This window comes from Colobus angolensis, unplaced genomic scaffold (assembly GCF_000951035.1).
Source record: "Colobus angolensis palliatus isolate OR3802 unplaced genomic scaffold, Cang.pa_1.0 Scaffold34, whole genome shotgun sequence".
In the NCBI taxonomy this organism is placed as follows: Eukaryota; Metazoa; Chordata; class Mammalia; order Primates; family Cercopithecidae; genus Colobus; species Colobus angolensis.
This window is the reverse complement of record NW_012116710.1, coordinates 355,178-371,350: the sequence shown is the minus strand read 5'-3', so window position 1 is coordinate 371,350 and position 16,173 is coordinate 355,178. Positions and strand designations below refer to the sequence as shown.

The 16,173-nt window shown below is 40.2% G+C and overlaps 1 protein-coding gene across 1 annotated transcript in view; it reads right to left on the bottom strand.

Moving 5' to 3' along the window:
- The window catches only part of SETD5 (SET domain containing 5), an 84,290-nt gene that overhangs the window by 27,938 nt on the left and 40,179 nt on the right, over positions 1-16,173 (bottom strand). The window contains exons 6-17 of the mRNA XM_011952223.1: positions 15,815-15,873; positions 14,798-14,976; positions 13,832-13,870; positions 10,072-10,314; positions 9,002-9,150; positions 8,499-8,616; positions 7,352-7,461; positions 4,868-5,120; positions 4,432-4,515; positions 3,154-3,411; positions 2,146-2,466; positions 1,524-1,766 (exon numbers count right to left, since the gene is read on the bottom strand). Coding sequence (XP_011807613.1) covers positions 1,524-1,766; positions 2,146-2,466; positions 3,154-3,411; positions 4,432-4,515; positions 4,868-5,120; positions 7,352-7,461; positions 8,499-8,616; positions 9,002-9,150; positions 10,072-10,314; positions 13,832-13,870; positions 14,798-14,976; positions 15,815-15,873 — 2,056 coding nt within the window. The remainder of the gene's footprint in view (positions 1-1,523; positions 1,767-2,145; positions 2,467-3,153; positions 3,412-4,431; positions 4,516-4,867; positions 5,121-7,351; positions 7,462-8,498; positions 8,617-9,001; positions 9,151-10,071; positions 10,315-13,831; positions 13,871-14,797; positions 14,977-15,814; positions 15,874-16,173) is intronic.

The following is a 16,173-nucleotide window of genomic DNA, read 5'->3' as shown; positions in this document are numbered from 1 at the left end:
GCATTTTCTACCAGATTTGAAGTTACAGTCCTAGACACATGTTTTTGGTTTTTGTAAGTCTCTGCTAGCTGGAAAAGATGGAAACAGAAAGACTGCAACCCAGCATTAGAATTATCAAGAAGGAATTTCAATTCAAGAGCCTAGTCCATATTATTTGCAGCTCAGATTTCATTACTAATCTGTAATAAATAATCACCTACACTCCTAAAAGGACCAAAATAGGATATTGTATGACCTAGCTTGGTAAGACGCTCCAACAGTTAACATCCTTAGAAATGGTCAAATTTCTCTTTAGGAATTCTTCTACTAGGGTTTCCCCGAACAAACCAGTGAGTGATTCCAATACTTAGGTAAGATGTGCAATTAGGAAAAGACTTTCTGCAATGTGCTGCTCATTCAGCAGTAGTGTCCTTCCTTTTTGCAGATTCCTATTGCCCTCCTCCCCTCCATATCCCACACCACTTTGGCTCATCTTTCATGCCCCTCTCCCCCCGAGAAATAATTTCTGTTCTTTGGGGAAAGAGAAAAGCTTTAAGTTTGGAGGAGTCAGGGAAGACCTGCCTGGAGTTGGAGACTTCATCACATCAAATAATCTACATGCAGCATCCTCATGTACGTGATGCCAGTGGAGGAGGGCAATGGCAGACACTGAGGAAGGCAGCCTGAATCCAGATCTGAGGATAAGAGAAAAGGGTGTTCCAGGGAACAGACTCTACCTCAAAGAAAGACCAAATGAAAGGGTGTCCTATACTTCTAGAAACACGGAAAACAACATCATAGATCTGAGGGTGTGATCTATTCCTAAGAGACACCTTTGGAAAATATGCAGGGCTTCTGGGAATTAAGAAAGAGCATTCCAAAACAACACCAAACGCTACTGCCACTAGATCCAAAAACAGTAAGTAACTAGAAAGAGGAGAAAGAGGCAGAAACAGAGAGGGAGAGACAGTCTTTTAGGGTAGATTCCGTATTCTCTGGGAATAAACAGTCCGACTTGTCATTTGATCAAGGAACAGGAATTATGCCAATTACAATAGGATTTTTCCTCTAATTTCCTTCAAGTGATGATAGTGGATAACAGTGGTTCAACTGATTCAAAACATAATTTAATTATTTTTCATTTATGCAACAGTGTTCTAGAGGACCCAGGGCCTAATCTCACACAATCATCATAAAAGGACATGTTAACCCATACTACAAGAGCACACACAAAATATATCCGTCCCTACCCAGTCATCCACTGCTGTGTGCTCTCCCTCAGGAACCTCAAAGGTTCTCAGAAGAGACATCAGTGACCAGTCACAAATCTGAGCACCAAAAATGCAGTATATTCATTCCACCATAGTCTCACAGACTCTTGAAGAATCAGTATTTATGGCTGAACAACTAACTCATTATAAACTCACATGGGCAGAGTGGCTATTAGAGAACATGTTATTTATGTCATGATGATAGGAATCTTAGGCTTAAAAAAAAAAGCACACACACACAAACACAACACACACACAAAAACACAGACATACCTTCTTACAGGAGCTGAATGTGCCATCAGGCAGAAGGGGCCTTCGACGTCTCTCAGGGATAAAGGGTGAGCCAAAGCGAATGTAGTGTTTGGGGGTGGTGCAAATTAATGGGGAATGGATAAGACCTGGTAACATGTTTAGGGTCGTTGCCAGTACAGTTGGATCCGTCGTGATACGTAAAGGGCACTCAACAGGGCACTCTTGCTTCTCTGCTTTGTCATTCAACCATTCTGTAACTAGATACTAATGTAAAAAAGAGATCATTAATTTATAAATCAAGAGGTAGCAATGTAGTTCATAAAGACAAATGTCATCTAGAAACTAGGACAGAGGGAGATGCAGCAGCTACAGTATGAATTGGGCAACCAGAACACAAGGGTATCTTCCTTCACCCTCTCCACGCCCACTAAGAGAGGAATAATTTCACCTATCAGTGATTTAAGCTGACTAAAAATAAGGTAACAGGTAGCAGGATGGCTCCAGCCTTTTATGTCAAAGCATTTTAGAACTTTCAATCTAATAATATTGAGATTAGTTTCTTCTGGGGATTGTAGGTCCTCTCATTTCACTAAGACAGCCCTTGCCAGACTGGGGACTTATAAAAGATGTATTTGTGACTCACCTTTTTGGTTTTGGGGTATTTAGATGCAGCACGGTTGACATGGGATCCAGTAATTGACACCACAGTTGGGTCAGACCCTGTTAATGGCCTGTTTTCTCCTGAACTGTCTATACTTCCAGCTTCAGTAGGAGTTACTAAACTGTTACTTCCTCCCTCTTCTAAGGCAGCTTGTGACAATTCTGCCTGCTGTGCATTGGCCTGTTTCTGACGCTTTAGTCTTTGGGCTGAACTGGTCCTGTACCGAGAAATTCGACTCTTCGGCCGGGGCCTAGAAGGCTTTGCTGGAGGTGGCTTGGGGACTGGTTTTTCTGCAGCAATATCCTGTAGCAACAGTAGGGTCAGATGTTTACCAAAAATGTTTTATCAGCAAACAGTCTAGTTTCCTATTCACTTTAAGCATTCAGAATGTCTACTGATGAAAACTATAAGGATTAGAAACACTAATTTAAAATATAATTCTTGGCCAGGTGCTGTGGCTCACGCCTGTAATCCCAGCACTTTGGGAGGCTGAGACGGGTGGATCACGAGGTCAGGAGATCGAGACCATCCTGGCTAACACGGTGAAACTCTGTCTCTACTAAAAATACAAAAAAATTAGCCGGGCATAGTGGTGAACGCCTGTAGTCCCAGCTACTTGGGAGGCTGAGGCAGGAGAATGGTGTCCACTCAGGAGGCGGAGCTTGTGGTGAGCCGAGATTGCACCACTGCACTCCAGTCTGGGTGACAGTGCGAGACTCCATCTCAAAAAAAAAAAGTAATTCTTAAATGCAAAATTGTATACACTTAAATGAGCTAAAGAGGCTAGGGACAAACGTTTGGGTTATTTCTATTTCTAATAAGCATTTATAAAATAGGCCAGTGAAATGGTTCCAGTTACACAGTTAATGGCCTTATTTATTGTGATACGGAGCGAAGGTGAAAAAACTGATTTTAAAAATTCCAAAAATTAGGTAATTGACATTAGCAAAGGTGAGGATGTCTAAGCTCTGAAGTCTTTTCAACTCTTACCCCTGCTTGGGAAGACCTCCGGGTATTCACACCAACACTCTGTGGGGTGCTTGGGGTGGTAACATTTGAAGCAGAGTTGCTAACTTCAGATTCAGGGGCTTCAGTTTTTGTCTCTTCACCAACAGGAGTCTCTGAAGTGGTTGTAGTAATCTCTACATCAGAGTTGCTCTGTTCCAAAGGCTGATCTCGCCGCTTCTTTCTTTTCTCTAAGTTTTCAAAAGCATGCATGATGGCTTCTACCTTTCTATCTTCCCTGGTCTAGAAAGAAATAGTATTGGTGTAGAAGAAAGCTTCAAATAAGTACGAGGGGATAGCCTTTATAAAAGTATTTTTAATGGAAATTTATAGAAATTCATTTAACTACCAGTAAGATGACACATATAACTTAGAAAACACAAGAAAAAAACTAAAAATAAAATATTGCATTTTAAATGTGGGGAATAGTTGTAAATAAAGGCAAAGTCAAACATAAACTTTTCAAAAAGGGTCAATTATTTTGAAACTTTTTAATATGAAAACAGGATGGGTGCGGTGGCTCATGCCTATAATCCCAGTACTTTGGGAGGCTAAGGTGGAAAGATCACAAGGTCAGGAGACTGAGACCGTCTTGGCCAACATGGTGAAACCCCATCTCTACTACAATACAAAAAATTAGCCAGGCATGGTGGCACAAGCCTGCAATCCCAGCTACTTGGGAAGCTGAGGCAGGGGAATTGCTTGAACCTGGGAGGCAGAGGTTGTGGTGAGCTGAGATTGCGCCACTGTACACCAGCCTGGCGAAAAAGCAAGACTCGGTCTTAAAAAAAAAAAAAAAAAAAAAAAAAAAAAAAAAAACAAAAATAAAAAAAAAAAAAAAAAAAAAAAAGTCATCAAATTAGGGTCATAAACACACAGGACTGGTTTCAGCATAAAAGCAGAGAATTTTAGTTCATATGACTAAAAGGGTTTAAAAAAAATTCAAAACACACACAAACCTAGAAAACTCCTAATTCAGAGCAAATCAACTATAATACATTTTGATTCTGACCAGCCAGTTTTTCGGAAACCAGACTGTTATAAAAAAAAAACCTCTTAAATTCACTAGATAATAATCACTAGAAAACTACTGTATGTACAGAGAAAAAGAAATCAAAGAATTATAATAAAATCTTTATTATGAAAAAGCCGAAATTATAACCTCCAGGTCAAATCAATGAGATGATACAAAGTTAAGAGAACAAAAGAACATGATGGAGGTAGCAGGAATAAGAAGGAGCAAAGGAATGTCACAGTACTCACCCTCCTGCTATGAACTAGGTTCTCCTGGTCATCTATAACCTCTTCTTTCTCTTCTTCTGGTTTTTCTTCTGGATTGTCTACTTCCTTTAAGATAGAGGCAATATTCAGCTGTACTCAAGCTCTGAGAAAAAATCAATCTGTTTTATTCTGGTAGCTTAAAACTCTCTATAACAATCTCTAATGCTTTCAAGTGTTAACTCATGTGAGGCCACATGGTAAACATAAATGATAAGCTCTATTCTCTGGTGCAAAACCAGCAAAGGATGTTTTTGACTTTGTAAAACAGAAAGAAATGAATGAACACAATACACCCACATTGATATAAAGGGCATTAAGTGTTACTATAGCTCCCCTACTTAAACCATGCGGCAACTCAGGTTCCCCTTCCTTCGGAGGATTGATGACATAGCATCATCATTTGACCAGGGGCGATTACCTCATGATCACTGGATACAGTTACTTTTTCTGGAACTTCTTGTGATTGCTGGTCATTATTCTCCTCTGGAGCCTCATTCTGCTGCTCCATCTCTAGCTCTTTCCGTCGTGCTTTTCTACGTCTAGTCTCTGCTCCAATGGTGGGTAGGCTTGGAGGAGGTGGTGGGAGTGGCAGTTCTGTAGCATTAGGATTCCTTTTTTGTATAGGACAATTCCGGTTTCCCTTGTGACAGGCACAGTCCACTTTATAATTACTGCTCCAAAGAAACAACCAAAATGCCTGTCTCAGTACCCCTGAAATTCAGTTACATTATCCATTTACCCTCTCAAAATATCAGCACAGTAATTTCCTCTGATACGATCACTGAATAAGTTAAACAGAGAAATTAGAGAGTCCTATACTTTTGTTTTTCTTTTTATTGAAGATGGAGTCTCACTCTGTCATCCAGGCTGGAGTGCAGTGGTGCATCACAGTTCACTGTAACCTCTGCTTCCTGGGCTCAAGTGATCCTATTAACTCAGCCTCCTGAGTAGCTGGGACTACACGCCCAGCTAATTTTTTTTATTTTCGGCAGAGATGAGGTTTTGCCTTTTTGTTGAGGCTTGTCTTGAACTCCTGGGCTCAAGTGATCCTCGAGCCTTAGCCTCCCAAAGTGCTGGGATTACAGGTATGAGTCACCGCGCCTGATGTAACACTTTCAATATTCTGTCTTTCTCTGTGTAACCCCAATTCTACTCCATGGTCAGTGGGAAAAAAAAGAACACCCTCCCTAAATCCAATCCCCCTAGTGGTTTATTAGCTAGTTAGTAGTAGGCAATGAATCAAGGATAAAGGCTGATGTGGCTATACTCATCTTGTGCCCACCATTACATGTCCTCACTTTTACCTACTAATTCCCTACTTCTTAAAACCTTTTCTGGGCCGGGTGTGGTGGCTCACGCCTGTAATCCCAGTACTTTGGGAGGCCGAGACGGGCGGATCACGAGGTCAGGAGATCGAGACCGTCCTGGCTAACATGGTGAAACCCCGTCTCTACTAAAAATACAAAAAAAATTAGCCGGGCATGGTGGCAGGCGCCTGTAGTCCCAGCTACTCGGGAGGCTGCAGCAGGAGAATGGCGTGAACCCGGGAGACGGAGCTTGCAGTGAGCTGAGATCCGGCCACTGCACTCCAGCCTGGGCGAAAGAGCGAGACTTCATCTCAAAAAATAAATAAATAAATAAATAAATAAAACCTTTTCTTTTCATTTTCCTTGATGAATTAAACAGAACATCTTTTTTCTTATACCTGGGCCAAACATCACGTTACCACATAACCTCTATTTTGCCCCAAATGACCAAGGAACAAAAAGCATATACTTTATAAAACCCACCACATATTCATCTATGAATTGCCATTTATGGTTTTCTGCACTGTCATATACAGCTAGATAACATGGTTTCTGTGGACAGGGTGGATCTTTAAATCCCACTCCTAGCTTTATAAGGGTATAACTGACAAATTCTATTTTTAATTTTTTTAAAAAATAATAACATTAAATTCTATTTTTTTTTAAGATGGAGTCTCCCTCTGTTGCCAGGTTGGAGTGCAGTGGCGTGATCTTGGCTTACTACAGCCTCTGTCTCCCAAGTTCAAGTGATTCTTCTGCCTCAGCCTCTCGAGTGGCTGGGACTACAGGCGTGTGCCACCACGCCTGGCTAATTTTTGTATTTTTAGTAGAGACAAGGTTTCTCTTTTTTTTGAGACGGAGTCTCGCTCTGTCGCCCAGGCTGGAGTGCAGTGGCCGGATCTCAGCTCACTGCAAGCTCCGTCTCCCGGGTTCACGCCATTCTCCTGCCTCAGCCTCCCGAGTAGCTGGGACTACAGGCGCCCGCCATCTCGCCCGGCTAGTTTTTTGTATTTTAGTAGAGACGGGGTTTCACCGTGTTAGCCAGGATGGTCTCGATCTCCTGACCTTGTGATCCGCCCGTCTCGGCCTCCCAAAGTGCTGGGATTACAGGCTTGAGCCACCGCGCCTGGCCGAGACAAGGTTTCATTGTTGGGCAGCATGGTCTCGGTTTCCTGACCTCGTGATCCGCCTACCTCAGCCTTCCAAAGTGCTGGGATTACAGGCATGAGCCGCTGTGCCTGGCCTAAATTCCCATTTTATATGGTCCCTGACATAAGTACTCAGCACATAACAACAGGATGCTATTCTAATTTCCAGGAGTGTCTCATACATATATATCCATTTTGCTATTCTTGCTAAGAAGGCATAAGTGAAAACACTTTTGTCAGGAAACTTCTGAGCAGTATCATATAAGGTATCCATATCTCTAAAAAAAATCTTGTCTTTTCCTTTACAATTTCTAGGCAGAAAATTCATTAGTCATGGAAAGATTAAGTAAACAAAGGAAAAGTCAAGAAACAAAGCAGACTTTAGAGTGAATAGTTTAATATATAAGACAAGGACATTCATGTTAGGAAAGGTTTTCGAGATCTTACCAGTTACTATACTCATAATCAAATGCTATGGTGACCTCAGCATCCTTGGTGATGGCAGACACAGCATAGATGCACAGGTGAATCATCCCATCTGCAATCATGTGTCGCACCTGTGTGAAAAGGCATCTGGTTGGATTTTTCACAAAGACCATGCACTTTCCGTAAGAGAAAAAAAACCATACTTTCTCTCCATTTTAGAGTTATAGTAATCTCTATTTAACTTAATCTTTTTATCTGAAACTATTATACTGTACTGGCTTGAAAATTTATGATACTTCTTGAAATACATGGAGAAACCTTGAGATGTTAGAAATCAGGGTAAAAATCTCTACTTTTACATCTTTTTTTTTTTTTTGGAGATGAAGTCTTGCTCTGTCGCTCAGGCTGGAGTGGAGAAGCGCGATCTCAGCTCACTGCAACCTCTGCCTCCCGGGTTCAAGCAATTCTCCTGTGTCAGCGTCTTGAGTAGCTGGGAATATAGGCACATGCCACCATGCCCGGCTGATGTATTTTTTTTTAGTAAAGATGGGGTTTCACCATGTTAGCCAGGCTGGTCTCGAACTCCTGACCTTGTCATCTGCCCGCCTCAGCCTTCCAAAGTGCTGGGATTACAGGCATGAGCCACCGCGCCCAGCTGCTTTCACATCTTATGGCTGTTTCCAGCTCCACCAGAGAATTAAAATTCCTTAGCCAGTAAGTAAAGCTCTGTGGATTTTCTTGCTTTATTTGATGTGGCTGCTCTGAGTAATGAATTCTAGAAATGCCTAGATCCTCTCATAGAACACACTACTTACTAAAATCTAAAGAAGCTGCAACCAAATAACTTAGTTAGGCCTGATGACATCTACTTACACCGTATGGCAATTTCTTTAATACAACTACACTTGATTTTCTTATCCAGTCTAGCTTTCTCCTTAGCAAATGCTAACTTGCTCTTTTCTATTTCTGCCTTCTCTAAAGAAAATTCTTTCCTTGCTCCCATTTTCTCAGTATAAAAGCACCATTACTTTTGTTTTTCACCTCTCACAACGAAGTATCACGACTAGTATCTACAGACCTTTATCTGAGTGAAGTTTTCACACTGTTTCTTCAGTAAGCTTGTCATTTGATGGTTCCAGTCAAAGGGAAGTTGCTACAGATATCTTACCTCTGCATTTGGTGTACATGATCTTCTGATGAACCGAGCATCATTACCGAAAGTACGGGCATCCACACACATCTCTACACCATTGAATTTTGAGTAGAAGAGCACAAAGGGGTATGGTCTAGGGATATAATTAAAATTCCTGTAATTCTCAACACAAATAAGAAGGCCACCCCATGACTCCAAATATGAAGCATATGCTGAGAGAAGCAGCAGCAGTCTTTTACAATGCCTAAACTTGGAAAACATCACATGCTTGTCTGCTTTTGATTAAAGAACAAGCACAAAGCAAGGAATGCTTGGCTTGGAAAGGAGTTGTCACCACTTTATACATTAAACAATTTGCAGATTTACTTGTACTTCTCTACAAATAGCAGACAGGCGTGAGCTTATCTGAGCTGTGATTTTTTTTTTCCCAAGAGCATCCTATCAAACAGAATGATTTTTACAACACTGGTCAACCAGGTCCACCTTAGCCCTCACTCCTCAATGAATGATGTTCTTACTTTTTGAAGAAATGCCCATTGACCTCAAATTGCTGTCGTAACATGACTTTCCCACGATACTCTATTATAAGAGTGTCCAAAGCCAAATCTCTTGCAGCCCTCAGGATCTTCCGATGCTTTTGAACACGAGTGACTCTTCCCAGCTGTAACTGAATAAAACCAGAGCAGTAACATTACACAAGAGCAAGAACACCTTAGTATTCATAAGACACTCAAATTATTTCATAATTAAGGAAAACATGCTAACATTTTCAGGTTTTATCTGTATATGTTAAATTTAGATCAATGATGAGAAATTTTAAAATGTGACAAAAGCTCAATTTTTCTAAGAGACATACTACATCTAGTGAAACTGCCTCCCCAGAAAAGGCAAGATAAAAAACAAAAACAAAAACACAAACAAACAAAAACAAAACAAAACACACAAAAAATCATGATTAAAATTTCAGTGACTCTATCTCTAAAATAAAGTTGAGAAAGAACATGCTTAACTTTCTATAAATCTTAGATAATTCCTACCTAGGTTATATAAAATTTCCCATACTAAGTCATCGTTTTTTTTTTTAAAAGAGACAGGGTCTCACTGTCACCCAGGCTGGAGTGCAGTGGTGCAATCATAACTTACTATAACCTCAAATTCATTCAAGTGATCCTTCCACCTCAGCCTCCCCAGTAGCTGAGACTTACAGGTGTGTACCATCACAACGGCTAACTTTTAATTTTTTTGTAAAGAGAGGGTCTCACTATGTTGTACAGGCTGGTTTTGAACTGCTGGCCTCAAGCAATCCTCCCACCTTGGCTTCTTGCCAAAGTGTTGTATTCTAGGAGTGAGCCACTGCACACAGCCTCAATTCATCTATTTTTTATTAATAAAGGTAGTTTAAAAATATGTATCCAGATAGTTTCTAGTTAATATAACCTACTTTTGGTTACATATGATCAACACCTGTCTAATCTGTTATTCTATGGCCTTGTACATTTGGAAGGAACAGTAATTCCAATCCATTACCCTCTTTCTGGGTTCTTAAAATTTCAGATACTTAGAGAGTCTTCAACCCTTTCGTGCTTACCTGCATTTGGGAACCAATAACTGTGTTATTACAGGCCAATTCAGTCTTATTAATAGTGTCTAAAATAGTAGGTTTGCCCACAAATTCCTTGCTAGAATGTAGGTGTTGTTCAAGGGCGTTCTGTACATCTGCACTGTACTGATTAGTGAAAGCTTCTTCATACTGGTCAGTCCATAGTCTTATCCGATTTTCCCAGCCCTCAGTTGTATTCTCATCTAAATTCTGTGCTTCAGAGGGAGAATTCTGTAGAAAACAAATTCAGGGAGGTTAGTAAAGTCCATGCATAAATAGGGGGTTGGGAATGGGGGTGGGACAAGTTGGAGTTCCAGAGAAAATTTATCACTTGGCAACTGATGTGGCATAAAAGAGTAATGGACTGGGAGTCAGAGGATCTGGTTTCTATCATGCTTTTGTTACCAATGAGAGGTGAGACCTTGAACAACTTCTTTAAATGGGGAAGCTCAGTTTCTCCATTTATAAAGTAAGAAATTAATTGGGATCATAGTTTCACCCCATCACTGTGATTTTATGACCATTTTAAAGTCATAAAATCAATTTTCTTATCAAAAGACTGACATCAAGTTCATAAGAAAATCTTCATAAAAATGAACAACAGAGACCTCACATTTACCACTGCTTAAATTTTTCATACTCACTCTGTAGTTGGTGTTAGCCCAAATTGGTTTTTTGACTATTCTCCAGGAGAATGAATGTTTTTGTGTCACTTATTATTTTCATAATTCATGTTCATTCTAAACCTACATATGACCTTAATCAGTCAATCAATCTCATCAATCCAATCATAATCTTACTACCCATATAAAAAGTTATTATTTGAGTATATCCTTCTAACACCCTATTTTCAACATTTTAAATTATCACATTCTAAATAATCTGAAGAGGTGAAGTGAGGGGAGAGGAGTAGGTAGGGAGAATACAGAAAATGTGTAAGAGGTACTTTGCTATACTCCTTTAGGAAAACCATTGCCCTCCATGGTGACAGTATTGAGAAAAGATTACAACAACTCAGGAACAGCTTCCTAGGCAGACAGTGCCTGAGCTACAAAGACAAAGCTTAAGCCCAATACATGCTCTCCTCCATGGTGTTCAAGACTTAAGTGCCATCAGAAAACAAAACAAACACTGACAGTAATGATGTCATGCTAGTGATGATTAGAAGGAAAAGACACTGTAGTACCAAAGCTACTTGAAAATCCATGTCCACATTAAACTTGCAAACAGGCACAACAAAATTAAATATACTTTCCATGAATGGCACAGAAAACACGGATGCTTATCATAACACTTTCTTTTGCCACTTTTGCATCACTGTTGCTGACTGATTATTGTCTACTATCCTTTCTGCAAGGAACAGGAGTATGGAAGAAAAAAAATCAACACTATTGTTTCCACATTTCTTACTAGAGTCCAAAAGACTGAACAATAAACAAAGGGATCTAAAGAAACACCTAAGGCCAACATACTGACAATCAGATTATCACCTGCTTGACATCGGTAGCAGTTATGCAAAAGAATAGTGCAAAATCTTAGGCTTAACTGAGCTTACAGACTAGTGGGATTGGCAGTGTTCAAACAATATTCCCAGCTTTAAGTAGCAATCATTAAACTTATGACTTGGTAAGTGTACTGTATTCTGGAAGTCTCTGTCACAGTATTAGCCATTGTTTACTAATCGCACTGTGTGTTTATTCTGCTGTCCCATTCTTCAAGGCATTAGAGACTCTACCTCGGTTGGGTTTAGAGTAGTGGTTCTCAATTGAGGGAAATTTTGCACCCAGGTGACATTTGGTAATATCTGAAGACATTTTTGATAATCTCAACTGAGTGTATGAGTGTTACCGGCATCTAGTGGGTAGACACCAGGGATTCTGTTCACATCTTGAAAGCACAGAACAGTCCCTTCCACAACACAGATTTGGTCCAAACAGTCAGCAGTGTCAAGACTGAGAAACCCTGATTTACAATTAAGTCTTCAGTAGGGAAGCTACTCTTGACACTGGGATTAAAAATCCAAATGATATTTTTTTTTCTAATTCTTACGGCTCCCACCTGGATCACTGTAGGAGTTTTAAACTAGTAATTCTGAGCATAAAATTTATAACTCAACTTAGAATTAAAAGACTCAAAATGACTAGTAATTGTTTTTTTTTCTGTCTAAATTTTAACACACCTATGAGGCTGTCAACCTCCCAAAACTGAAAGCAAAATATGGGGTTTATGTGCAGTTTTCTGGTACAGCCAGTCTATAGCTTTCAAAAGGTTTCGAGCTTCTGGAGATGAGTTATGATAGTTGCTTGATGAGAGAAAAGCATTTAGTAGCCGGGATTAGGGCAATTATCTGCCTCCAAAGTCTATTTAAAAGGCCCCTCTCTAAGTAAATGAGACAAAAATAAAGGGGCAGCTAAAGCAAACTTGGCCACTTGCAGGAGACAGATCCAGCAAAGAAATGATTAATTTGTCTTCCAAGACACATCCCAGGCCTCTGATGCTCTCCCAACACTTTCACAGGTATGTGCAAGTCTGTTTACAGATATTAAGTGAGGTCTTTGAACTTTAGGTAAAGTGCTACCTGTAATCTTTGCTAACACCAGTCACATTGGTGCTGCACATAAAGCAATCCTAAAAAAGCTTATCCTTACTGAATTTTTTTTTTTGAGATAGAGTCTTGCTCTGTTGCCCAGGCTGGAGTGGTGTGATCTTGGCTCACTACAACCGCTGCCTCCTGGGTTCAAGTGATTCTCCTGCCTCAGCCTCCCAAGTAGTTGGGACTACAGGTGCCTCCATCATGCCTGGCTAATTTTGGTATTTTTAGTAGATACGGGGTTTTACCATGTTGGCTAAGCTGGTCTTGAATTCCCGACCTCAGGTGATCAACTTGCCTTGGTCTTCCAAAGTGCTAGGATTACAGGCGTGAGCCACTGAGCCTGGCCTTACAAAAGATTTTAATGTTTATGCCCTATAACTCTCAATAGCAAAGAGCTTGTTTTTGTATCATTTAAGAATATGAATACTTATAATCTCAAATTTAATTCTAATTAAATGCTTTGAAGCCCTCAGTAATAATTTGGGAGGTATGTTTTCCTCCTATATATATATATATACGTAGGTAAAGGAGGATACCAGACAGCATAATCAAATCTCCTTTTGGCAAATTGTTTTTAATCAACCAGCACCTAACAGTTCTTTTAAACCATTCCACATAATTGTTCTATTCTCCAAGTTCTTTACAAAGTCATACCTCATAAACTCTTTTATTTGATATCTTAAGAAACACGCTAGTATTATCTAAGTCTTTTCCACCAAACAGATATGCTAAGAGAAAACAGTAATTCTTATCAGTAATACAAGCTTCCTGAAATTAAAGCCCACACAGTGCTAGGGTAGATGCACAAGAGATCCTATATCATTACCAGAAAACTTCACTCCTAAGGTTGAGTTCAATCACAGTGACAGAATATACCAGCCTCATGTTGTTTGGAAAAATGTCACTTACCCCCTACAAAAGCAATGCATGAAAAACCAATCAATGAAGGCTGATTACAGAAAGGGAAAATATTTCAGAAAATGGCCAAGAAAATCTACTTTGGAGAAAAGCTCTATGAAAACTGAATGGCAACAACTACAAACTAATGAAAAGCAGACTCCAAGATTCCCAGACCATCAGTGTCAGGAAAGAAGCTGACCAAAATGCAAGATCACAGTGAAGTAAAACACAGCATCAGCGAAGATTACCCCTTACCTTCATCCGCAAGGACTTCCGGGATCCCTCTCGAAATGCCTATCCCAAGGAGGAAAACAAGTAGAACAAACAAAACTTGGTACCAAGAATGACAGTTATACCTGAGACTAAAACTAAGGCACAAACTAGTGTTCTATTCTGTCCCCGTTTCTCTAGGTAAAAAATACAATAGAATTCCCCAAACTATTATCAAGAATAGGGGTAGCTCAAGGCCAATGAACTCTGAGACTAATGTTAATACTTTCTACTGTGAAGCTAGGTAATTAACAGGGAAGAGCATGCTGTCTTAAATCCTATATGCACCTCTGATACTAAGAGAAAAAGTAAATAAAAAAAACTTTAAAGTTGCAGATTTACCAGTTTTGTAACTAAGAAGGAAACAAAGACCAATCCCCTTAACAAGGGGTGAACAAGTCACCTAGAAGCAACAAAGTTGCTGTGATGGGGAAGAAAGAACACAAACCAGAAGTTTCTCCCGGAGACTTTTTAGCTGAGAATACAGGAAAGTGACCATGACACTGAGGAAGCCTAGACCATTCAAGAGATGTTTCCTAATTTTTATTTTTTTGAAACAAGGAAAAACAATCAACCCAAAGATATGAGGCATGTAACCAGGACAAGAATTTCAGACTGTACTTTGGGATTGAGAGGTGGGGAGATACTGTAAGGATAGTGGAAGCCTAGACTTGAGGCTGCAACACATATGGGCTTGTGCCAGGTAGGGCTGGAATTTCATACCTGGGATGGGGGCTGGAGTAGAAGATACTTTGAGCCAGTGGTGATGATATGGTGTGGCAGAAGAGAGGTTGGTCTACATGTACATAACACAGATTAGCTGATTTTTGCAAGTAGAACAAAAGTGGCCCTTCAAATACCTGGATCAAACTTCTTAAAAGAATTCTGGTGCATTCTTGCTCCAAAATTTGAGCTATTTCAGACACTTCTATTTATTTTTACCCTACATACCTTGATTTTCTTTGTCTTTGGTGCTGCACGACCCTTTTCTGGACTCTTTTTCCGCTTCTTGGGTTTGGTTCTTCTAACAGTTAAGGTGATGCTTGTAGGTGTGTGCTGTGTTGCTGTATACAACACAGTGGAAGGAGAAAGCTCCTCATCCCAGCTTTCTGTTGCACTGCTATCCCCACCTGAAAAACGAAGATTTATTAGTTCAGGTACTAATAGCCTCAAAAGTATATTAAAAGTAGCTTATTGTTTTAGGTGTGCACCACATGCAGTAAGTCATTACTTACATTATTAACTCTCATCATCTGTAAAGCAACGTTAAGTACCCATCTTCCTTATGAAAGCAAGATTCTATGTCATTGGCATTAAGCATATAAACCCTGTTCCTCATGGTATCTATTTCTCCCCTTGTATTCAGTCTCTAAGCTTCACTGACTCAATCTATAATAATTTGAGAATGGCTAATTTTTAAAAGAGGAATCCATATTTTTGGTGTTCACAAGGAATGCTTTGCTACAGGGCTACAATGTTCCCAATACATTTCGTTTACAATGGGAGAACTATACTGTGGTCTTGAGAGGACTCCTATCTCTTTCTGTGAAAAGAGCTGGCTGGGGGACCATGGGAACTTGTAAGAGAGGTCTTTTTTTTTTTTTTTTGAGACGGAGTTTTGCTCTTGTTGCTTAGGCTGGCGTGTAATGGCGCAATCTCGGCTTATGGCAACCTCCGCCTCCCGGGTTCAAGTGATTCTCCTGCCTCAGCCTCCTGAGTAGCTGGGATTACAGGCATGCGCCACCACATCTGGCTATTTTGGATTTTTAGTAGAGATGGGGTTTCTCCATGTTGGTCAGGCTGGTCTCAAACTCCCGACCTCAGGTGATCCGCCTGCTTTGGCCTCCCAAAGTGCTGGGATTACAGGCGTGAGCAATTGCACCCGGCCAAGAGGGGTTCTTAAAACCAACATTCAGATCACAGAATATTTATATGTCAAACTGTGGACCTAACCCATCTTCCGCTCACCTGATATGTTGTCCTGCTTCCGCCGATGAAGTCTAATAACCTTCCCCCTGCTCATTCCCCTAAAGAGGGAAAATAAACTTAAAGTAGTCCTTTCAACAGCATGCATCACATCATAGCACACATGGGCGAAGTGTCTCTGCATATGCTACCCCCTCCCTCCCACCTACCAAATGTTTCCAGGACATTAAATTTCATATCAAATTCAATAGCTTTAACATCAATCTCTCATTCCTTGTTGTCAGCAATTCTCACCTAGTGCAGAGAATTCGAGCCAAGGAGCACTAAGGAATCATCTACATTAACAAACACAAGAAAGAATACTTTGAGCTTTTCCCTACTTGTAAGAAACCCTAATCCCA